Source organism: Halichoerus grypus, chromosome 8 (genome assembly GCF_964656455.1).
Source record: "Halichoerus grypus chromosome 8, mHalGry1.hap1.1, whole genome shotgun sequence".
Taxonomy (NCBI): Eukaryota; Metazoa; Chordata; class Mammalia; order Carnivora; family Phocidae; genus Halichoerus; species Halichoerus grypus.
Genome location: NC_135719.1, coordinates 123,802,434 through 123,825,773, shown reverse-complemented (window position 1 = coordinate 123,825,773; position 23,340 = coordinate 123,802,434). Strand labels below are relative to the sequence as shown.

Sequence of the window (23,340 nt, the reverse complement as noted above, 5' to 3'; positions counted from 1 at the left end):
CCCGCAGGGTTCGTGCAGGTAGTTCTGCCAGAGCCTCCTGAGCCCCCTCTAGCCCCTCCTTGTGTGCTCCACGCAGCAGCCAGATGCTCTTTCCCAAGCTTTATTTATGCTTTATATCGTGCCGTACTCCTGCTTACAAGCTGTCAGTGGCTTTCCCTACAAACTCATGACGGTGTCCTTACTCTGAGTCCTGTCTGTTCTCTGAACTCCTCTGGTTATCCCCTTCCTCCCCTCCCACTGCCCCACGTGCCCCCACCGCGCACGGGCGTGCACACACCACCTCTGTGTATGCTCCATCCGGTAGCCACACCAGCCTTTCTGTGTTTCCACCTTTGCATATGCTGCTCTGTCAGCCTGGAGCACTGTTCCCTCCGCAGGCCGTACTTCAGATTCAGCTCAGCAACCACCCCCTTGGAGCCTTGGCTCACCAGCCCCTGTAGAGTGGTCCTTCCTGCCCCCGAGTTTGCACGCTTACTGCATCGCTCTGTTCCTTTGCATCAGGACCCTTGTCACTATTTGAGATCCTCCTGTGTGTTTGCTTACTTGTTTTTGTTTCTCTCCCATTACAACAGAAACTCCATGAAGGCAGGAACCTTGCCTGTCTTATTCACTGCTGTGCCTAAAGAGCCTGGATGAGTGCTTGACGCTCAGCATTGTTGGATGAATAAATGAAGAGGTTCTCACTGTGTCTGAAGCACAGATTGTATGGGAGGGAATGGTGGAGTTACTTGGGGGTCAGAGCATGGGCTGCCTTGACTCAGTTCTCAAATAGGACAGGAGCCCCTGAAGGATTTTAAGCAGGGAGTTACACGATCGGATCTGTATTTTCTAAAGATCGCACGGCAGCCTGTTGCAGGATGAACTATAGAGGCATGGCTGGAGGCAGGGAGACCAGCCAGGACATTACCATGGTGCTAGATGAGAAGTGATAGGGGCCGAGCCTGGGCAGTGGCACAGGAGGGAAATGGACAGACTGGGGCTATATTAAAGAGTTAGAATCAGAAGGACCTGAGTCTAGCGGGAGAATGAGAAATCTAAACGTTCCAGCAGATGCTTCTTATCAGGTGATCTGAGGTAAGGAGAGAAGGTTGGAAATACTGACTTGAGGATGCTTCCTGTGATCCACATTTCTTTTTTTTTTTTTAAAGATTTTATTTATTTGAGAGAGCTCATGCGCGCTAGAGCATAAGCAGGTGGAGGGGCAGAGGGAGAGGGAGAAGCAGATTTCTTGCTGAGCATGGAACCCGATGTGGGATTCGATCTCAAGACCCTGGGATCATGACCTGAGCCAAAGGCAGATGCTTAACCGACTGAGCCACCCAGGCGCCGACCCCCCCCACCCCGTGATCCGCATTTTTATGCCACTTTGGCTTTTTACAACCTTCGTAAGGGGAAGGTTTAATTTCTAGTTCAGGATTTTGAAATAACCAGCCCTTCACAAATAACTTTTTTTTTTTGCTTAGTACCGTACCATGTTAGGTGGTTTTTAAAAAAATAAATGCTAACTTACTGTGTTCTTGTTATTCGGCCCACTCAATAGCAGCCCCATTTTACAGATGAAGCTGAACTCAGAGAGCTTGAGTTATGTAACCAAGAGTTTTCCAGCTAGTAAGTTGCAAAACTGGGGTTCAAAATAAGGTTTCCTAATTCCTAAATCCAGAGCTCTCTCTAAGGAATACTGTTGCTGCTTCTTGAAATTTGGAGATGGAACCAAGGCAGCCAGAGTTTACGCAGGGTAAAGGAGAGGTGCCAGAATTGTGGGCAAATTGATAGAGTTTTTTTATCTCATACTTTCTGATTTTATTTTATTCTATTTTGATTTCTTTTTTAGAGAGAGTGAGTGAACAGTGGGGAGGGGCAGAGGGAGAGGAAGAGAGAGCATCTTAAGCAGGCTCCACGCCCATCGGTGGGGCTTGGTGCTTGATCTCATGATCCTGAGATCATGACCTGAGCTGAAATCAAGAGTCAGACATTCAACTGACTGAGCCATCTGGGCGTCCCATTTTCTGATTTTATTTGATCCTGTTCCTTTTCTGGACTGAGGATTCTAGGTGGGAGTTAGAAGGCAAATGAATTCTCTGTTTTACAAATGAGGAGAACCCAGCTCCCATAATCATTTGGGAGCAGAGATTCTATGTCCAGAGACAATCTGTGAGGTGATGTTGGGTTGGGGGGAGGGGGCCAAGCCGGTACCTGGGTGGCTTTGGGAGGAGTCACTCCTTGATGGTTGACCCTGGGATACCCTGGGACCCAAAGTCATTGCCACAGGAAAAATTCAGGGAGAGATGGATTTAGGGATGAACGACAGAATTTGGCTACTTCTTTTTGATGACTGTACTTTTAAATGAGTAAGGCCGTATCTCCAGTATTAATTGGAGTGATTTTGTTGTTGTTATTAAAATATTAAAGGAAATTAAAAAGTCCTTCTAACATTTATCTCCAGGATATTTATTGAATTCATTTGTAATACTACTCCACAAATTTCTGGATAAATATTGGTGAAACTACCCTCAGCTACATTGGCAGTTTGTCTATAGCTTCACCAGCATAAGACCAGCATGTTCAAAGTAGCCATTTGTTTTAAATGTTCATTTGTAGGTGACTGGTTAAATATGTCCATAGGATGGAGGACTATGTAGCTATTAAAAAAAATAAGGAACTTTTCAGAGTATCATGAAAAGAATAGGTACTTACAGTATGTCATTGATACAAGCAAGTTGCATGTATGTGTTGGTACGTGTGTAGGAAAAAGAAGTCTGAATGGGCAAACAAACACTGAATTGTAGTCTCCTCTGGCAAGTAGGAGGGGGCAGAGGAAATCTATTTCTTTCATGCTTTGACCTGTTTGGATTTTTTTACAATGAGCACATTAAAAAAGACTTTCCCTTGATGTATGTACATACAGAGAGTGCACATCCTATCACAAGTGTATTAATATGATGAATTTCACAGTCTGGTTGTACCCGTGAAGTCAGTAGCAGAAAATGACATGAAATGCCAGCACCCTCTTCATGGGGAAGCCCTGCTCATGCTGCCTTCTGGTTAACGGTAACCTGAATCCTAACAGCGTAGATTAGTTCTGCCTGTTTATGTACTTTAGAGAGTCGGATTATATATTACTTTTATAATGCAAGACAGATCTTTTTTTTTAAAGAAAGGTTGTTGTTTACGTACCTGTTTCCTTGTCCAGATCACCCCTCGGAGGTGCCTGAAAAGCTCATCCAGGACCGGTTCCGGAAGCTGGGCCGCTTCCCTGAAGCCTTCAGTTCCATTCACTACAAGGGAACGAGGACTTACAACCCTCCCACCGACTTTTCTGGGCTGCGGCGAGCTTTGGAGCAGCAGCTAGAGAATAACACCACCCGTTCTCCCCGGCACCCGGGGGTCATCTTCAAAGCCCTGAAGGTCAGTTGGCTCCTGCCCTGAGTGCTTCTTGTTGGGGTACCAGTGGGTGGTGAGAACACTCAGCTCCCCTTTTGTTGGTGCTGGGGATTGGAAACGGGCTGGAAAGTGAGGTTGTCGGGAAAGGAAGCACAAAAGTGGAGTTTGCACCTGCCGAGTGAGAGCTCAATCTGCCAAGAGCATGAGCACAGAGGGATCTTGGGTTAAAGTTAAAAAGTGACAGGTCCCCATGTTGGAGAAAAACCAGGCTTTCAGACAATAGGAAACAGCATTCATTTCCTGTGGTATGGCCCCGCCCTGGTGAGTTGACCTTGTATTGAGGCTAAGTTATCTGAACAGAATTCACCTTTTTTTTTTTTAATCTATATTAATTTATTCAAGAGGGCCACTTTTTGTTATCACTATAAATGGAAAACCAGGACCACAGGTAGAAATTTCCCAAGACAAAAAACAAACACAGACACACGATAACAAAAATTGCTGTTTATTATATACCAATGTTCAGGGGACTCTGTATGAATTAGTTCATTTAATCCTCCTTACACCACCAGTTTGGGGCTTGATTGGCTCAGTCGGTAGAGCATGCAACTGTTGATCTCGGGGTTGTAGGTTCAAGCTCCATATTGGGTGTAGAAATTACTTAAAAAAAAAAATTTTTTTTTTTTAAATTTATTTGACAGAGAGAGACATAGCGAGAGAGGGAACACAAGCAGGGGGAGTGGCAGAGGGAGAAGCAGGCTTCCCGCTGAGCAGGAAGCCCGACGCGGGGCTCGATCCCAACCTGAGCCGAAGGCAGACGCTCAATGACTGAGCCACACAGGCGCCCCTAGAAATAAAATCTTACAAAAAAAAAAAATCCTTACACCAGTTTCATGTGTTAAGTATTGTTACCCATCCTCATTTTGCAGATGAGGAAACTGAGGCACAGGGAGGTAATTTGTTACACACAGTTACTAACTAAGTAGCAGCTCCGGCTAGTTTACTCTAGAGCTCCTTAAAACCAGGAAGAATCTCCTGCCTCTCAACAAATATAACAACATATTATTTCTTTTCTAGGGACTGTTGTTCATGGAAGGTTCTGAGACTGGGGCTTGTTTTTTTCTTTATTTAAAAGGGGGATTAGCAAGTGTTCAGGAGTTGATAAATAAAGATAATGCTGTTACCTGAGACTTTCTCTTTAACAGAATCTGAAATTTTGAAAATGAATTTAAACAGGAGTAATTTCTTCTGTGGAACTTGCTGCTATTCACTGTATCACCTACAGTCCTGTGCCATGCCCCTAAAATTCATCTTGTATACACCAGTGATGTGAGGCCTATCTTTTGGGAGACATCTCTAAGCATTGTATCTTTGTCCTTTTCAATCAGGCAAATTGTTTTTCTTGTGTATCTCAGCAGTACTGTCAATGTATTGTTTTGATAATACAGTAAAATCCTGTTTATAAAGCACCCTGCTCTTCCAAGGATTTGTTTCCCATCCTTTTTTTTTTTAAAGCTTTTTTTTTTTTTTAATTTATTTGACGGAGTTAGCGAGAGCAGGAACACAAGTGGGGGAATGGGAGAGGGAGAAGCAGGCTTCCCGCCGAGCAGGGAGCCCAATGCGGGGCTCGATCCCAGGACCCTGGGACCATGACCCGAGCCAAAGGCAGACGCCTAATGACTGAGCCACCCAGGCGCCCCTTGTTTCCCCACCCTGGTGGTTGGTGCTTACGTCTTTGTAACAGAGACCCTGCCATGTGGGTGAGCTGCAAGCCCACCAACCACAGCAGATGCTGTATAACGTGTCTGGGGCCCTCAAGGGTTAAACTGTTGCTCCTTCTTTATCAGATAGCATCTTAGGCCTCACAAGTATCTGGGTAGGTGGGATCACTGTGCTAGGTAGGACCACTTCACTCCCGTAGCAGTATGGCTACTCTACCATTCCTACATCATTATGGCATCAACAGGCAAGAAATCACTAAAACTGGTAGTGGTGGTGGTGGGGCAGAGAATGGGATAATCGGAAAGTATGCCTTAAAAAGTATTTTCCATTATTGAAAATTGCCATTTTAGAATTGACTAGGTAGTCTCAGTGAAATCTTGATGTCTTATCACAGTGCATTGATCAAAGCATTCCCTGGGCCTAGTAAAAGCTGGGAAAAGACTTCCCAAAAGGAATGTCAAAGTTGTTGATATCATTGTGGGAATAAGAATTCTAAGTTTAGGACAGTTTGTTAGTGATCCGTTTATATTGTGTTTGTCTAAATCCATATCCCCTGGCTTATGTTAGGAATACGTGTTAAGCGTAGAAAACGTTGGATACTGTAGCGGAGTTATGGCAATGGAAACAAGAACCAACTACAATCCCTCCACCTGGGGATAGCCATGGTCAGCATTTTAATGTGTGCTCTCATAGTGCGTGTTCTGGGTGTTAAAAAAAAAATATATATATATAGCTTGTTATCACATTATAGATGTAAACTTGTAATTCTTTCCCCGTGAAACTTCATAAACATTTTACTGTATTATGTTTTTAGCGTGAGAGTGAGCGGGGGAGGGGCAGAGGGAGAGAGAGGGAGAGGGAGAGAGGGAATCTTCAGCAGGCTCCGCACCCAGTGCAGCACTCTTGTCTCACGACCCTGAGATCATGATCCGAGCTGAAACCAAGCGTTGGACACTTAACTGACTGAGCCACCCAGGGACCCCAACATTTTACTGTATTATTATATGGTTTTTATAAATAGTTTTGATAACTGCACAATATTTCTTTGTCTCAACATACCAAAATAACAGTTGTTGGATAAGAGATTATAAGTAAAATTTCTCTATTAAAAATAATACCGTGGGGCGCCTGGGTGGCTCAGTCGTTAAGTGTCTGCCTTTGGCTCAGGTCATGATCCCAGGGTCCTGGGATCGAGCCCCGCATTGGGCTCCCTGCTCGGCGGAAAGTCTGCTTCTCCCTCTCCCACTCCCCCCTGCTTGTGTGCCCTCGCTGTCTCTCTCTCTCTGTCAAATAAATAAATAAAATCTTAAAAAAAAAAAAAAACACAACTAAATATCATAAAAGTTCTTTCTGTATTTGGAATTATTTTTTTGGGTTATATTTTCTTGAAGTAGATTGTGTCAAAAGTGTGTGTGTGTGAATATAAACATATATGTGCATATATATATAAATATATTCATACACACGGTGAATATCGCATTTCTGTCATTTCATATAATTGGACATGGAATCCTATTTAAGTACTTTTGCTTATTTGGTGTCTTTTTTTTCTGTTTTGCCTATTTTTAGTATTTCAGGGATTTTACTTCAACAGTCTCTGATCTTTACTATGTACATATTTACTTTAGCATTTTTATAATGAATTCATCAAAGGGATCCCTGTGAATACAGCTTCCTTTTTGCAGTTTGCTTCACGCACAGCTCTGTGTTACCATGTCTGCAGGCTTAGGACAGAGGAGCAGGAAGGGAGCAGGGCCTTTGGGGCAGTGCTGGGTGGGTGGGATCTGGAGAGAGGCTGGAAAATGTTGACAGAATTGGAGCTAGGGATATGAGGATGCCCTGAGGACTAGGGGATAGAGACTGGGGCTGGGAGGGATAGGAAGGAAGGGATAGAAGAAAGATGAGGCAGGCTCTGGTGTACACAGAACAGACTTTGGGCATACACGGATTTGCTCAGTCCATTGAGTTTTTAAAAGGTTTGTAGTGGGATACAATGTAGACAGTTTGTGAATCTGGGTAAATTGCAGATCAGAGTTCGTTGTACCATTCTTGCAACTCTTCTACAAGTTTGAAATTATATCAAAAGGAAAAGTTTTTTTTTTTTTTTAAGATTTTATTTATTAGAGAGAGAGAGAGAGAGCACAGGCAGGGGGAGCAGCAGAGGGAGAGGGAGAAGCAGGCTTCTCACTGAGCAGGGACCCGATGTGGGGCTTGATCCCAGGACCCTGGGACCATGACCCGAGCCAAAGGCAGATGCTTAACTAATTGAGCCACCCAGGCGCCCCTCAAAATGAAAAGTTACCCTTTAAGCAAAGTTTGTGGTTTTTGCATTGTGGTTGCTTTAGGCCAGATGTTTGTGTCCTCCCAAAATTCTTATGTTGAAACCCTAATGCCCAAAGTGATGATATCGGTGGGCCTTTGGGAGGTGATTGGGTCATGAGGATGGAGCCCTCACGAATGAGATTAATGCCCTTGGAAAGAAGCGCCAGAGAGCTCCGTTGCCCCGTCCACCAAGCCGGATACAGTAGAGAGGCCCCATCTGCAAACCAGGGAGGCAGGTCCTCACCAGAACCTGACCTTGCTGGCATCCAGATCTTGGGCTTCCAGCTTCCAGATTTGTGAGAAATACATTTCTGTTGTTTAGAAGCTATCCAGTCTGTGGTATTTTGTTTTAGCAGCCTCAGCGGACTAAAGACAATGGTTAAAAGCTTGGGTTCTGGAGTCAGACAGACTTGTGTTGGAATCCCAGTTCTACTTACCAGCGGCTTGGTCTTGGCAACTTACTTCATTTGTTCGTTGGTTTATTCATTCAACAAATAAAAGAGTGCATCCATGTGCCAGGTAGAGTCTGAGGTGCTAGAAGTACAGTGGAGAACAAGATGGACAATAACCTTTGTCCTCCTAGTACTTCTTCAAACCGTTTTCCTCATCTGTAAAATAGGAATAATAAAAGAATGTTCCTGATGAAGTTGAGCTGAGGATCAAATAGAACAGCACACTTGAAGAAACAAAGTACGTGGTATATAGTAAATGTTCAGTACGTGTTAAATAGTGTGGAGAATATTAAGGAAAAAACTGTGAAAAATGATTGTATTTGAATAATTCCTGAAATAGATACTTCTAATTAGATTTGAGGTTAAGGTCTACTTAGATGTACTGGTGAATGTCCGTGAAATGGCTTAAGGGTAGTCACAGTGGAGGATTACACTCAGGTATTGCAAACATCCTCAAGAGAGGCTTAGGCCATACTGTGGTATACAAAGGGCTGTGAGTCTGATCAGTAGAAATTTTATTTTTTTATTTTTTTTTTATTTTTTTTAAAGATTTTATTTATTTATTTGAGAGAGAGAGAATGAGAGAGAGCACATGAGAGGGGGGAGGGTCAGAGGGAGAAGCAGACTCCCTGCCGAGCAGGGAGCCCGATGCGGGACTCAATCCAGGGACTCCATGGATCATGACCTGAGCCGAAGGCAGTCGTTTAACCAACTGAGCCACCCAGGCGCCCTGATCAGTAGAAATTTTAATGATGAGGCCAATGGCTGGGTTCTAGAGTGCCTTAGGTTTTCTCTAAGCTAACGCAGCTTAATGTTTAAATTAGACTGTCAGGGACACTGAGTGCTGTAAGCAGTAATTAATGCTCAGGGATTTTACCCTCAGGGGACTTGGATGTCCTACTCCAGGCCAGTTTGTTAGGCAATTTTGAGAAAAATAGTTACACTATGCGTATGAGGTGGTATGAGTCATGAAGTTTTCTGTAAATACACTGAGCCTGGTCAGCTGGAGTTGTAATGATTCGTGGTAACTGGTGTCCGAAGAGTTTCACCTGGACCCTATATTTAGTTCTATTCTCTGGGGCATAGACTGGGATGTGGGACCTGCTGCTTCTCTCCGTGGGAAGGAGTTATTGGTTTCAAAACTCACGTGTTTTTGGCTCTCCCCAGGGAATTGTGGGGTGCTTGCAACTTACTGAAATCCTTGAAAAATTTGATTTGTCTTTTTTGGTTGTTGTTTTGCTTTTAATCTCTTCTTTAAATTAGAAGTTTGTTAATTTTCCGATTATCGTTCTATAGAAAGCTACTTGTAAGGTCTGCATTAGGCAAATTGACCCACTAGAGTTTTTATAGCTGTTAAGACACACTAACTGAAGTTTTCATAGTTCATAGCAATGTATAATAGAATGGCTGTCTTTTCTTCATTGATTTTATTTGGCTTTACGTTGTATTTATTTCTACAAGGAACCTTGAATTCTTTTTGGAACAGAAGAGTGGGGATGGGCATAAACAGATAAATTATCAATGTCAGACTAATTTGTTTGGCTTCCAGCTTCTCCCAGTTTTTTCTTTCTTTCTGGTATTTTTAGCCTTGTCCAATTCCTCACTAACTCACTGAGTAAAAACACTTTGTGAAGGCCAGGGCTATGTTCTAATATGATAAATGTAATTTTTTTTTTCAATATGATTTTCTCTTTATTTTAGATAAAATATACAGGAATATGGTCAGGAAAAAGTATATAAGCTTTTGGGAAAATGGAGAGACAAATCACCTAAGAGGTGATCAAAACTGTGATGCACAAATGAAGAAATCTCAACTCTCTAGTAATCAAAGAAATGCAAATGAAAACCACAACATTAGGAAGGCAGACACTGATAAAGTCTGGCAATAAAATTTTAAAAAGGATGTGAAGCGATGTAAACTCTTACAGACTGCCAGTTGAAGTTCAACTGAGTACAACCACTTTGAAATGCCATTCAGAAATACCTAGTGTAGGTGAAGAGATGCATAATATATATTCTAGCCATATCATTTCTAGGAATTTGCCTTAGAGAAACTCTTCCACCGGAAAACAGGGAGACCTTTATGAGGATGTGAATAGCAGCTTTCTTTGTAATGGCAAAATAATGCAAACTAAGTGTGTAAAAAATGGATAAATAAATGGTGTTAAGTGATCCTTCCTACTTAATTTTATTTGTATTTTAATTTTTAAAAAAGATTTTATATACTTATTTGACAGAGCGAGCGTATAAGCAGGGGGAGCGGGAGAGGGAGAAGCAGGCTCCCCACTGAGCAGGGAGCCCGATGCGGGACTCTATCCCAGGACCCTGGGATCATGACCTGAGTCGAAGGCAGACGCTTAACCGACGGAGCCACCCAGGCGCCCCTTGCTACTAAAGAGAGAATTGGGGTCATAGTGTATGTATGTGCAGTTACATACTTCGCTTTTCTCATGGAACATTGAAGCCTAGTATTTTTTCCCCGCACCATTAAATATTTTATGAAAATATGTCTTTAAAGTAGCTGTATGCTTTTTATATGGATGGATCATTTTTTACATTTAATTTTGCCCTTGTTTTAGTAGTGGTTTTCATTTTTTCCTGCTTACAGTTTCCATGTATTTAAAGGAATGGGCCACATTTTGCCTATTTCCTTAGGATCAGTTACAGCTCCTAGTACTGTTTTGGACTGATGCTGGAGTGCTTACTGTACACGATGTACTGTGCTCTGCACTGCACATGGAGTGAAACTCACTTCATGCTCGGGCCAGCTCGATGAGGTAAAGACGTGGAGGCACAGAGAAGTTAATTAATTTGCCTAATATGACTCACTTAGTAAGTGGTGGAGAATTTGAACCAGCTAGTCTGGCTACCAAGTCTATGCTTTTAACCCAGTGCTATATATTTCTTCTCAATAGTTATTCTACTTCTAAGAAGGTCAGAGGGTACAGCCATCTTTAAAGGTTCCCGAAACATATTGCCAGTTGCCTCTTGAAAGGATATTCCCATAAATTGTATTTGTTTGGTTATTTTAATGTTTAAAAAGTCATTCTTTAATTTCTAAAAGCAATATGTGTTCATGATAAACAATTCAAATAGTACAGAAGTGTGTAAGGTTCAAGTTAAGGTCCCTCCCCACCCCCATCGTAACCATTGTTAATACTTGTATATGCCTCTAGAAATTTTTAGTCCTACATAAGTGCATACATAAGTATATGTATGTGACGTATATATTTTTCTCCCTAAATGGGATCATATGATTCCTACTGTTCTACAACTTGCTTTTTTTCACTTTATTATGCATCTTGGTCATCTTTCTATAGTAGTACATAAAACATACCGTATTCTTGGGGCTCAGTCAGTTGAGTGTCTGCTTTCCGCTCAGGTAATGATCTCAGGGTTCTGGGATCGAGCCCCACATCGGGCTCCCTGCTCAGCGGGGAGCCTGCTTCTCCCTCTCCCTCTGCCTCTGTTCTCTCTCTCAAATAAATAAAATCTTAAAAAAAAAATACCACATTCTTAATGCCATTAGTATATGTTAAAAAAGTTATTAGCTGTATCTTATTTATGAGGTTCCACCTGATTCATATAGCATTGTTGGATTCAGAGGGAGCCCAAGTGCTACTTTTCATGTTCATTATTGAATAGGAAATGTGATGATGAGGAGGGAAGAGTTTGCAGAATGTGTGCAAGAGAGAGGTCTGCAGGCCTCTTCTCTAGTGGCCTGCTCAGTTGTTTCCTGGTGTATCATGCTGACCTGATCGTTCTTCTGCCAGTTGGCCACGGTGTGGTCCAGGCTCCAATCCCTCTTTTCTAGCAGGATTATTTCCCACTTCTTGACCACTCAGTGCTTTGCTCAGGTTCCATGGGAGCAATAGCTCAGACATCTACCAGTAGAGTATCCCCTCACTGAGCAAGTAAATCTGTTTAAAGATAGCTGCTTAGTTTTCTATTGAATAAGGGAATTGATATTGAATTAACTGTTGTCTGTATTTATAGTTCTGAATACGTGAGAGAACCATTTTATAGTTGAATTTGTATAGGTTTTTTTTTTTTAAGATTTTATTTATTTATTTGAGAGAGAGAGAATGAGAGAGAGAGCACATGAGAGGGGGGAGGGTAAGAGGGAGAAGCAGACTCTCTGCTGAGCAGGGAGCCCGATGCGGGACTCGATCCAGGGACTCCAGGATCATGACCTGAGCCGAAAGCAGTCACTTAACCAACTGAGCCACCCAGGCGCCCTGTATAGGTTTTATATAATACCTTTTTTAGCCTCTGATCTCTAAGTGTAGAAACTCCGACTTTCCAATTCTGTCACATCAGGAAGTATCTATTTATATAAGTTATTATATTTTGTGGGGAGAGGTGGCATCAGTGATTACGTAAGAGTCTCCATTTTGAATCAGAAAATTCCCTGCTAGCCCTGATGACTGGGACTAAACCTTACAGATTCAATAGAAAGGGCCATACTGTTGCCAAGGTGACTAAAGTTCAAGATCATCTGGTCTCCAGGCAACCTTTTCTAGAGTTGCCTCAAATGCTTTCCCTAGCTTTCTCAGGAGAGGTCTCCCTGCCTTCCTCTAACAGCTTGGGGCCTCAGGAGGAGGAGAGCCCAAGAAAACCTGGAATGATGTGAGGTTTGGAATTTTTTTTTTCTTAAAGATTTTATTTTTAAGTAATCTCTACACCTAACATTGGGCTCGAACCCATACCCCGAGATCAAGAGTCCATGCTTTACTGACTGAGCCAGCCAGGCGCCCCTGAGGTTTGGAATTTTTGAAAGACAAATATGTGGATTAGGTGGCAGTATCTACACTGGAAAGGAACAATCAGGCTATAGAAGGAGGAGGATAGTTTCTCTTTACCCTTGTGTCTAAAACACACTAACATCAGGATTTTTTTGTAAACAGTTCTACTGTTACATTCCCCTACTCTTGATTGATGTCAGTCCTCCTGAAGCTTGTCAGGGTCTGATTCATTACCAGCTGTGCCAGCTCTTCATTGACTTGTGAGGGAGGTGAGATGCTTATCGTGTTACCCAGCGGGTGAGAGGTCGGGTGACCAGGTCTGAGTGAGGAGGCTGGTTAGCCCGGGAGTTCTTCTCTTTCTGATGTCATAAGAGATTATGGCTGCCCTGGGCAGCATAAGCCAGCAGTTAATTTGTCTAGGGCAGGTGACAGTGGAGGTTCTGTGGGCACATGCCCCATGGACATCAGCCTGCAGGTTGTTCCATGCCAAGCTTTGAGATCCTTGCTGCCATTTTTCTGGAGAACCTTCAGAGAAGTGAGCCAGGCCACTTGGAACAGAAAGAACCTCGTGCTGTCACGGTTACTCGGCTGCAGTTGTATATTTGCTGGGGATTGCCATCGCCCCTGAATTCAGCCCAGCTGGTGAACTCATGCCAAATTTGATATGTTCCCTAAGGGCAACTAGTACTTAGGTTATCCTTCCAGTTACCTGTTTAAAAGAAAAAACCCTGGGGCTAAAAATATTCTTTTTTTGGTTTCCCCTATACCTCTTTAGTAGCTTTTACATTCCTTAGTGATCTCTTTTTTTCCCTTCCTCTGTTCCGCCATTAGATACATAAGCATCTTTTTAAAAAAATATTTTTATTTATTTTTTTAAAGATTTTATTTATTTATTTGACAGAGAAAGACACAGCGAGAGAGGGAACACAAGCAGGGGGAGTGGGAGAGGGAGAAGCAGGCTTCCCGCTGAGCAGGGATCCCAGGGTCCTGGGATCATGACCTGGGCTGAAGGCAGACGCTTAACGACTGAGCCACCCAGGCGCCCATTTTTTTTATTTTTTTAAAATTTTATTTATTTATTCATGAGAGAGAGGCAGAGGCAGAGGGAGAAGCAGGCTCCCCACTGACCAGGGAGCCCGACGCAGGACTTGATCCCAGGACCCTGGGATCATGACCTGAGCCGAAGGCAGATGCTTAACCATCTGAGCTACCCAGGTGCCCTATTTTTATTTTTTTACACTTGATCTTAGCCAAAAGGCCGAGAAGCAATTACTTTTATTTTTTTAAAGATTTATTTATTTGTCAGAGAGAGAGAGAGAGCTTGCACGCACACAAGCAGGGGGAGTGGCAGGCAGAGGGAGAAGCAGGCTCCGCACTGAGCAGGGAGCCCGATGATGGACTCAGTCCCAGGACTCTGGGATCATGACCTGAGCCAAAGGCAGACGCTTAACTGACTGAGCCACCCAGGTGTCCCAAGATTTATTTATTTTTAGAGAGAGAGCGAGAGTGTGTTCACACAGATGGGAGGGGCAGAGGGAGAGGGAGAGGGAAGCTTAAGCAGACTCTGCGCTGAGTGTGGAGCCCCACATGGGGCTTGATCTCATGACCCTGAGATCATGCCCTGAGCCTAAACCAAGAGTAGGACACTTAACTGACTGTGCCACCCAGGCACCCTGATACGCAAGCATCTTTTTGCAGCTAAATATTCGCCCACTGAGTTCAAGCCCCACGTTGGGTGTAGAACTTATTAAAATAATAAAGTAAAATGTTCACCAGCAAATGCAAGCAGCTGTGAAGACCAGTGAGCTATCATGGAAAGGATGGAAAGGAGAGAGATCCCTTGCATTACCTGGGTTAGGTAGGAGGGTATCTAAGGAAGAAAATAAGAAAATTATCAGCATAAAAAAAAGCAATAAAAATGATGGTTAATAATGGCAGTGAATGTTTTCTGAGCTCTTAATTTATGCCACGTGCTCTTCATTTGTAAGTTCCATTGGTCTTGACCGTGTAATCTGTGAAGATGCCTACTGAGGAAGGTACTCCTAGCAGCCGCTTGTTATAGATGAGGAGATAGAAGCACAGAGGGTGCAGACCCACCAGTGACAAGCTGAAATGACTGGGGCGGGGGGGGGTGTCTTATTTATTTATTTATTTTTTAAAGATTTTATTTATTTATTTGACAGAGACACACAGCGAGAGAGGGAACACAAGCAGGGGGAGTGGGAGAGGGAGGAGCAGGCTTCCTGCGGAGCAGGGAGCCCGATGCGGGGCTCGATCCCAGGACCCTGGGATCATGACCTGAGCCGAAGGCAGACGCTTAACGACTGAGCCACCCAGGCACCCCTTATATTTTGTTTATGCAGATTGTCCATTCAGTTTCATACTCTACCCATGTCTGCTTTATCTCTATCAAACTTCCTCCCCCAATCTTTCAGTAAATTGATGCATTAGGAAGATAATGCTCTATTTTCGCACCAGCCAGTCCCAGACAGCTATGCACCTACCTATTTGAGAAATACAGCCTTAAGAGTTCTCAGTTAGGCCAATCAGGGAGCAGCTAGCCTTAAGTTTTTTTTTTTTTAAAGATTTTATTTATTTATTTGACAGAGAGACACACAGCGGGAGAGGGAACATAAGCAGGGGGAGTGGGAGAGGGAGAAGCAGGCTTCCGGGGAGCCTGATGTGGGGCTCGATCCCAGGACCCTGGAATCATGACCTGAGCTGAAGGCAGACGCTTAACGACTGAGCCACCCAGGCGCCCCTAGCCTTAAATTTGAGAGAGTCTGTGGGCATGGGATGAAGCCTGGCACAGAGGCAGGGCCAAGGTGAGGAGGGGAGGGCGGGGTTGGTGTGCACATGGGGGTTGGTGCTGGACCACTTCGTTCCAGAGGTCCTAGTTGAGAACCTGTTAGGACCTTCGCTAGGAGCAGTGGAGGATACAAAGGTAGGAAACGACTTTCACAGCATGTGTGATCTTGTCTGGGAGGTAATATCCATACAACTGGGCCATAACTTTGCATCATCGCCCAATTACTCAATATGTACCTCAGGTATTGAATATAACTGGTGTTCAGAGAAGGCAGAGTGTGGTATGTCTAGAGTGGTTGGGAAGGCTTTGTGGAAGAGGTGAGACCAAAAAAAATCCTGGTAGGATAGGTTATTTAGAAGTAGGATAGGGGCACCTGGGTGGCACAGTCTGTTAAAGCTTCCAACTTTTGGTTTCAGCTCAGGTCTTATCTCAGGGTCGTGAGATCGGGCCCCGCATAGGGGCTCCGAGCTTAGCGCCAAATCTGCTTGAGTTTCGCTCTCTCCCTTACCCTCTGCCCCTCCACACCCACCCTCGCGCGTGTGCTCTCTCTCACGTAAATAAATCTTAAAAAAAAAAAAAGAAGGGGCGCCTGGGTGGCTCAGTCCTTAAGCATCTGCCTTCAGCTCAGGTCATGATCCCAGGGTCCTGGGATTGAGTCCCGCATCGGGCTCCCTCCTCAGCGGGAAGCCTGCTTCTCCCTCTCCCACTCCCCCTGCTTGTGTTCCCTCTCTCAAATGAATAAATAAAATCTTAAAAGAATAAAAAAGGACAGAGGAGAGCAGTGTAGGCTAGTGAGTGATTCTACTTTTGATTATTATTAATATTCATATGTATATTCATTTGTATCCTCTCTCTCAAAGCTCAGTGTTTTCCTAGGTTACTCCTCACAAAATACCCCTAAGAGGACAGGACTTATATATATTACTTGTCAGACCTTTTTTGTTGGTCTGAGTCAAGGATTGCGACCTGCTCGGCCATGGCTGGCAGATCCCAAGTGTGATCCACGCAGAAGCTGTTTGAACGTGCCTGGGTGAGTCATGCACCCTCACTTTGACACACTCCTTGCCACTCCTCCTGTCTTACACCTGACCTGACTCAACATTGACTTCAGGTGCTTTTGTCAGCACTGGAGTTTGCAACTCGGGATATTAACGATTTCACTGAGAAAAGGAGAAGGAACTTTAACAAGTTCCCATTAAGTGAAATTCCCTTCAGAGCTTGAGAACTTAGGTTTAAAACCTAATCTGCTCTTTTCCCAAATCTCCTCTTAAATTTTCTTTCTTTCTTTTCTTTTTCTTTATTTTCTTTTTTTTAAAGATTTTATTTATTAGAGAGAGAGCACAGCAGGTGGAGAGTCAGAGGCAGAGGGAGAAGCAGACTCCCCACTGAGCAGGGAGTCCGATGTGGGGGCTCGATCCCAGGACCCTGGGACCATGACCTGAGCCGAAGGCAGACAGCCAACCGGCTGAGCCACGCAGGCACCCCTCCTCTTAAATTTTCTTTTGCCTTTTTAAAAGGAAGTAACATCTTGTCTTTTTGTTGTAGGCCACTTTTCTCTTCCCCCTGAATAGTGCGTGGCTGCCTCAGAAAGGGAGATTGAAACTTGGAAGCTGGGAGCTGCATGCATATGATGATTTTTAAAGCCTGAAAAGGCCATTTCTCTTGAATTTATATAACTTTTCCCCACTGCATATGAGTAAGGGCCTGGGGGGCAGGGGGGAAGAAATCAGCTTGAAGGATACTTTGTGTGTAAAGTAGTGAGTGAAAACAGAGGACCAGACATGGAAGCTACCTTTCAACATAAAATTTTCAGTTTGCTTTTGCAAATACTTTATCTTTCTTCTTGGCATTTATTTTGGCTGTTTGCTGTGTTTTAGGTTACTGTTGTTGATAAAAGGCTGCCAAACACTACAATAATTCTTCCTTGTTTTTTGGCTGATGACTTTTTTTCTACATCAAGCTAGTTCTGTGGCCTAGTAAACTCCAAAAGAGCTCCTGTGGTTAGAACTGGGATAGAAGCCCAGGGAACTCCTGGCTCACCACTCAGCTCTGCCTGTCTCTGACTTAAAGATGAGGCCTCTTCTCAGGTCTCCGTTTCTTGGTTCTAGCTTCAAAGGAAGAAATGGGCATTAGGATCTGTGGTGGTTTTGCATGAAAGACTGAGTGTGTGAGATGTTTATAACCTCCAGGGTAATTAAGAGAGCACAGTAACATTGCTGGCTTCCTTCTGACCTCCGGGGAAATGGGCTGGTTCTTCTGAGGTTTCCTGTGGCGAGGATGGGTGCAGGTTGGGCCAAGAAGGTAAGGAGCAGAAGTCATTGGGTTGCCTCTTCCAGCAATGGAGACTGTAAGAAATAAGCCAGTGACGAGGGGAACTTAGAAAGGCAAGTAGCGGTAAGAGCCAGAGCGTGGGGCTCTCTGCCAAGTGCCTTCATGTGTCGCCTTCCCTCCTTGGCAGGCACTGAGTGACCGCTTCAGCGGTGAGATTCCCGATGACCAGATGGCGCACAGCTCCTTTTTCCCAGATGAATACTTCACCTGCTCCTCCTTGTGCCTCAGCTGTGGGTAAGTGAGGCTGGCCATCTTGGGCAAAGAGATGCAGACTTCAGACTTCAGTGTGCGTGCAGGTCCCCTAGGGTCTGGTTAAATTCCAGATTCTGAATTAAGGGTGGGTTGGGGTCTGAGAAGGTGTATTTCCAACAAGTTCCCAGGTGAATCCCGGTGGTCAGGGGACCACACTTTGAGGTTGTATTACAAGGATTCTAGGATACATGGCTATGAAGAGTCCTCTGACGAGTCCGAACTGGTTTAGATATGAAATTGGCTGGCTTCTGGCTTGGGCAGGTTTTTACTACAGAAAACGTTAGGTTGCTTTGTTTTTCTACGTTTCTCCTACCAAGGCTTTTCACTGTAGTCATTCCGCTTGCTTAACTCACATTTGCCAGCCTCGTGTGTACAAAGCTCTGTTGTAGTAGGTGTCAGTCCTGGTTGATTCCTTTCACTGTGAGGGCAGACTCTGAGAGCACGTTAGAATTCTCCAGGGAGCTTTCAAAGTTACCAAGGCCTGGGCCTCACCTCCGAGGATGCTCACGTAACAGAGCTGGGGTGGGGCCCTTCGTGTTGGTGCGTTTGAAAGGGTCCTCAGATGATTCTGATGTGTTGAGAACATTGAGTCAGGGCAATGCTCCTCAAACTGTAATCTGTGTGTGCAGCACCTTGGGGTTTTTTTAGAATGCAAATTCTGCATCAGCGGCCTGGGTGAGATTGTGCATTTCTGACAAGCTCCGGGGTGACGTGGTGTTGCCCCGTCTGTTGACCACACTTTGTTACAGGGGCCTTGCAGCCTCGATTCTCACATTTGATCATGCGTCAGAAAAACCTGACGGACATGTTAAAATACGTCGGGCCTTGCCTCCCCAGTTTCCGGTTCAGTAGGTCTGATAGAGGGTCTGAGAATTTGCATTTCTGATAAGCTCCCAGGTAATGCTGATGTTGCTGATTGGGGCCACACTTTGAGGATCCCTGGATTAATTTGAGTTGTTGATGGCTATTAAATCACAGTCTGGTGACTTGTCTGATGGAGCTCAGGGGACTTAAATGCAGTGTGTCGGTGAGATCGCAGTCTCTGGGTCCCCACGCCGCCATCCTCTTCACCACTGAATTGTCTTCACTCCCATCAGGACCACTGCCCCACATCCTCCACGTGTATCCCTCTAGAGGAGGAGACCTGAGCCTTTTGTTGTGAATGGTCTTCCTGCATTGAACCCTGTATGCAGGCTACCTGCTGGGCACTGAACTGCCACCACCTTGGCTCTGAATCTGTGAAAAGGATTTGCTTTTAGATTATATGGTCTGGGCTGGGGAGAGCTAAGGATTATGTTGGAGAGGAAAGCGGGATGTTAGTTGCCAGCGTGATTTACCTTCCTTTTTGTTTACCCCATAGCCCAGCATGAGGGGCTTAGGTTCTGTTGGATCATCACTTTTCCATTCTGACAGCCTCACCAGGGTTTCCAGAACTTTCTCTTCTATCATGGTGAAATTCTAAAGTCCTGTTCTCTTGTTTTTGCATTGTCAGGATGGCAGAGCTCACTGTTCGTTTGGAAGGTTTTCTTGTTCAGCTTAAGCCTCCTTTTAATGCATTGCCAAATTTTGGAGGTTGGTTTTTGTTTTACATCTTGGCAGCCTGTTCTCGTTAAACTTCCCATTTTGTGCTTTTTTGGATTTTGGGGTTTCCTGAGCGCCATTCAGGTTTTATCACCTGTCAGGGCGGCGTCTTCCGGCTCCTCCATTCCTTCTGTGGGACCGTCCGCGTGGGTTTTCCAGGAAGAGAGTCCTCCCTCTCTTCTCCTTTCTCCGTGCACAAGGGTGATAGTGGCCTCACTTCCGTCGTGCTGTTGAGTCTCGTATCAGAGAGGCGTGTGGATTTCTGAGGCACACACAGCACCCTCTGTGCTCAGGATTCGGGGCCCAGTTCATAACCCTGGGTCCGGCTCAGGGTCCCACTCCCCTGTGTGAGTGCCAGGGCCTCCTTTAGCCACCTCACTGTCAGCTTTTGGGCTTCACTCAGGGCTGGATGTAAGAACAGCATGAATCATGGGAAAGAAGGAGTCCCTCATGAAGCCAAGAGCCGCTGCAGATACTCCCACCAGTATGACAACCGAGTTTATACCTGCAAGGTAAGTGCTCTGCTCTGGCAGCTGGCTTGCTGATCCTGCTCTGCTTTTGGGAAAGACTAGGGGCCACCCTTTGCTGTGTCCCGAAGTATTTGATGTTCAAATCCAGTATCTCTGGGACTTCTCCCCAGCTCTGACCAGAGGAACTCCCATGCCTCCATTGCTGGGGCCCCTTGGTTTATTTATTTATTTACTGATTTATTTCCCAGTCTGTTTTCCCTTTATTCTGTTGAGCTTTGTATGCCAGGGGCATATACACTGACTGTTCATTCTTCTCCAGAGCAGGAGTGCTCTGCAGGAACCCAGTCTAATGGATTTTCAGTGGCGGGTATAAATTACAGCTCCGTTTTGGGGCCTGGGATGGGTACACATTCAATTCATGATCTTTTAGGGCACTGGCTTTTTTAGAGAAACGACCCTTCCCCTGATGCGCTGAACTCAGGGTCTGCAAACCCTGATATGGTTTGTGGGGAGGGGCCTGGCCAGGGACACGAAGGGGCCAGGGGGTCTGGTGTACAGAAAAGAAGCTGGTGGAGTGCTCCATGTTTCAGGCGTGCTATGAGAGAGGCAAGGAGGTCAGCGTAGTGCCCAAGACATCCGCTTCCACGGACTCCCCCTGGATGGGTCTCGCAAAGTATGCCTGGTCTGGGTGAGTTTAAATGGCGACGATGTAGCTGAGGGGTGTGGTGTGTCGGTCTGCCAGGCACTTGGCCCGGTAACAGTATCTCTTTGCTCTGCTTGTAGGTATGTGATCGAGTGTCCCAACTGCGGCGTGGTCTACCGTAGCCGGCAGTACTGGTTTGGGAACCAGGATCCTGTGGATACGGTGGTCCGGACAGAGATTGTGCACGTGTGGCCTGGAGTAAGAGCTGCTTCATTTCTCGTATCATTCAGTTATTCACGTGTGTGGAGAATGGAACTTGTGTAGAATTAAGGTTCACCTTGAATTTTAATATTTTGGTGGTTTAGGGAGGCAGGATCTGGAGAGCCTTTCTTGTCCTAGACCCTTAATTATTTTCATTTCTTCTTGCCTGAATGTTAGAAGCACAACTTTAAATAAACTAAATGTTGAGCTATTATTATACTGCCTTAGCAAATAAGGTATTTTTTCATACTCTCATTTCCACATGCATGTGCATGTAGATGCAGTTATAATTTACGTGCCATTTACCTGCTTTTTCTCATACCTCCGTTTTACTTTCACATTGCTTCCACTTTTCATGATTCACATTTGTAGTCACTGGAACATTCTGTCGCATGTTCTGGTTTGATTCTCCATCCCCTTCTTTTTGAACATTCATGCTGTTTATGATTTCTTTTATTATCAAAATGCTATAGTAACATTCTTTATGTGTGAAAGCCTCTGTTCTGGAAAATTCTCTTGCACTATATTCTAAGAAGGGGGATTTCTATCGACCCTTACTATTTTTTAATTTGACTTTTGAATTCAAGATATTGGAAAAACAAATCTGTTTGGAGGCAGTGATGTGCTCTCGTTCTTACCAGTAAATCACAACACACCCCAGACCTTGTCTCTTCTTAGAAAAAAGATGAGTGATTTTCTCGAAGGGACTTACCTTACTTGGTGCTGTTCCCCTTGCTGGGTGACTCCTAAAGGTACCAGTCCGCCCCACCGGCCTACCTGCAGAGCCATCTTGGGCTTTCTGGGGTCCTATAGCTCCCATAAAACCGAAGATTTCCTTATTGTTTGTTCTTCCCTCCAGTTTCCAGTCCCACCAAAATGTGTTCCTGTGGTATGGTCTCATTTCTGGAGCCCACCCTCTTGGCACGATGGGCCGGGCCATCCTGTCCCAAGGACTTAATGTGGCCTTGACTAGTATAACTTTCTCTCTACACCTTTTCTGACTAATGTCTTTTGTTTTTGGACCTGTGTTTTTTCTTGTGAATGCCGCTGTCTCTATGGTAAGATGGTTCTGTTCCAAGAAAGCAGTGATATCATAGTTCCCTTTTAGGCCACATTTGTCATGGTCCTTGGGATTAGGGGATACAGGCCCCTCCCCTTCTGTTCGTTCACTCAGTCATTATGTCAGCCCAAGTATTGGTTGAGTACTCTGTGCCCAGAATTGAACCTGATACTTTAAAAATACAAGAATGAAAAAGGTGGGTTATTTTCAGAGAGCTCAGTCCAATAGCGAGTCAAATACATAAACAGGTACTGTCTTTACACATGGAAACAGGATTCCTAACAATGTACAGGTATTAGAGGAAGCCAAGAGGCAGGGCTCCTAACCCAGCCTGGGGTGGGGGGGCCTTCCTGAAGGAGGTGCCATCTTTACTCGAATACCTCCTGGATTGTACATCTTGCTAATGGGCAGGTAAGGCCTGAGTTGAACAGTTGTGCACCACGTCTTATGGTCGCCGTGAAGGGAATAAGTCAGTAATGACTGGTGGGTGTGATACTGCCTAGAAGCTGGAGGGATTCGTGATCTGTTCCCACTCTTCTCTGCCAGGGAGTTTGTGGGTTCTGAGTTGGCCATTGATGAGTGTACAACTCACCTGAGACCCCGTCTCCCTCCTTGCCTTTACTCCCTTCACTCGGAGCATGATGGGAGCCTGCATTTTCATTTCAGACTGATGGATTTCTGAAGGACAACAATAATGCTGCCCAGCGCCTCTTGGACGGGATGAACTTCATGGCTCAGTCGGTGTCTGAGCTTAGCCTTGGGCCCACCAAGGCTGTGACTTCCTGGCTGACAGACCAGATTGCCCCTGCGTACTGGAGGCCCAACTCCCAAATCCTGGTATGGTGCGGCAGGACGCCCCTGCACCCCTGGCGTGGCCCCTTCTGCTGGTGCCATTTTGCCCTGTCCTAAGCTTGCTCTGTGAGGGAGGCGTGGGATTTCTCTTTCAGCCAGGTTCGATCCCAGAGCGTTAGAAGGGGGGGGGGGGGGGCACGTGAGGAAGCCATGTTCTCTTGCCCACTGATTTCTCTTTGTCTTACTCTGCGGTTACTCTTTTTGGTGGATTATAGTTTTCTTTGCCTCCAAGGGGTAGTTCTTATTGGTCAGATGTCTGAGGTGGTAGATAACAGAATCTGGAGTAAAAGGGGCATTTAGAGGTCATGTAGCTTGATGCAAAAATCTCTGCCCACAGCAAGTGAGCCCCCAGCTTTGGTCCACACACTTGGGGACAGGAAGCTTGCTCCTCACCCCCTTCCCAAAGGCTCCTTTGAGAAGCCGTGGAGAAAAAAATGAATTCTCATTGGTCTTCTTGCT

General features: G+C 44.9%; 1 protein-coding gene across 3 annotated transcripts in view; it reads left to right on the top strand.

The window, feature by feature from the left end:
* The window catches only part of ZFYVE1 (zinc finger FYVE-type containing 1), a 57,177-nt gene that overhangs the window by 29,194 nt on the left and 4,643 nt on the right, over positions 1-23,340 (top strand). For 2 of the 3 annotated variants that reach the window (XM_036097772.2, XM_078053873.1), the window contains exons 4-9: positions 3,191-3,405; positions 17,890-17,996; positions 19,999-20,107; positions 20,656-20,753; positions 20,849-20,966; positions 22,696-22,866. In XM_036097772.2, coding sequence (XP_035953665.1) covers positions 3,191-3,405; positions 17,890-17,996; positions 19,999-20,107; positions 20,656-20,753; positions 20,849-20,966; positions 22,696-22,866 — 818 coding nt within the window. Of the gene's footprint in view, positions 1-3,190; positions 3,406-16,395; positions 16,462-17,889; positions 17,997-19,998; positions 20,108-20,655; positions 20,754-20,848; positions 20,967-22,695; positions 22,867-23,340 lie in introns of those variants that run through there. The other variant, XM_078053874.1, reaches the window with a different exon arrangement.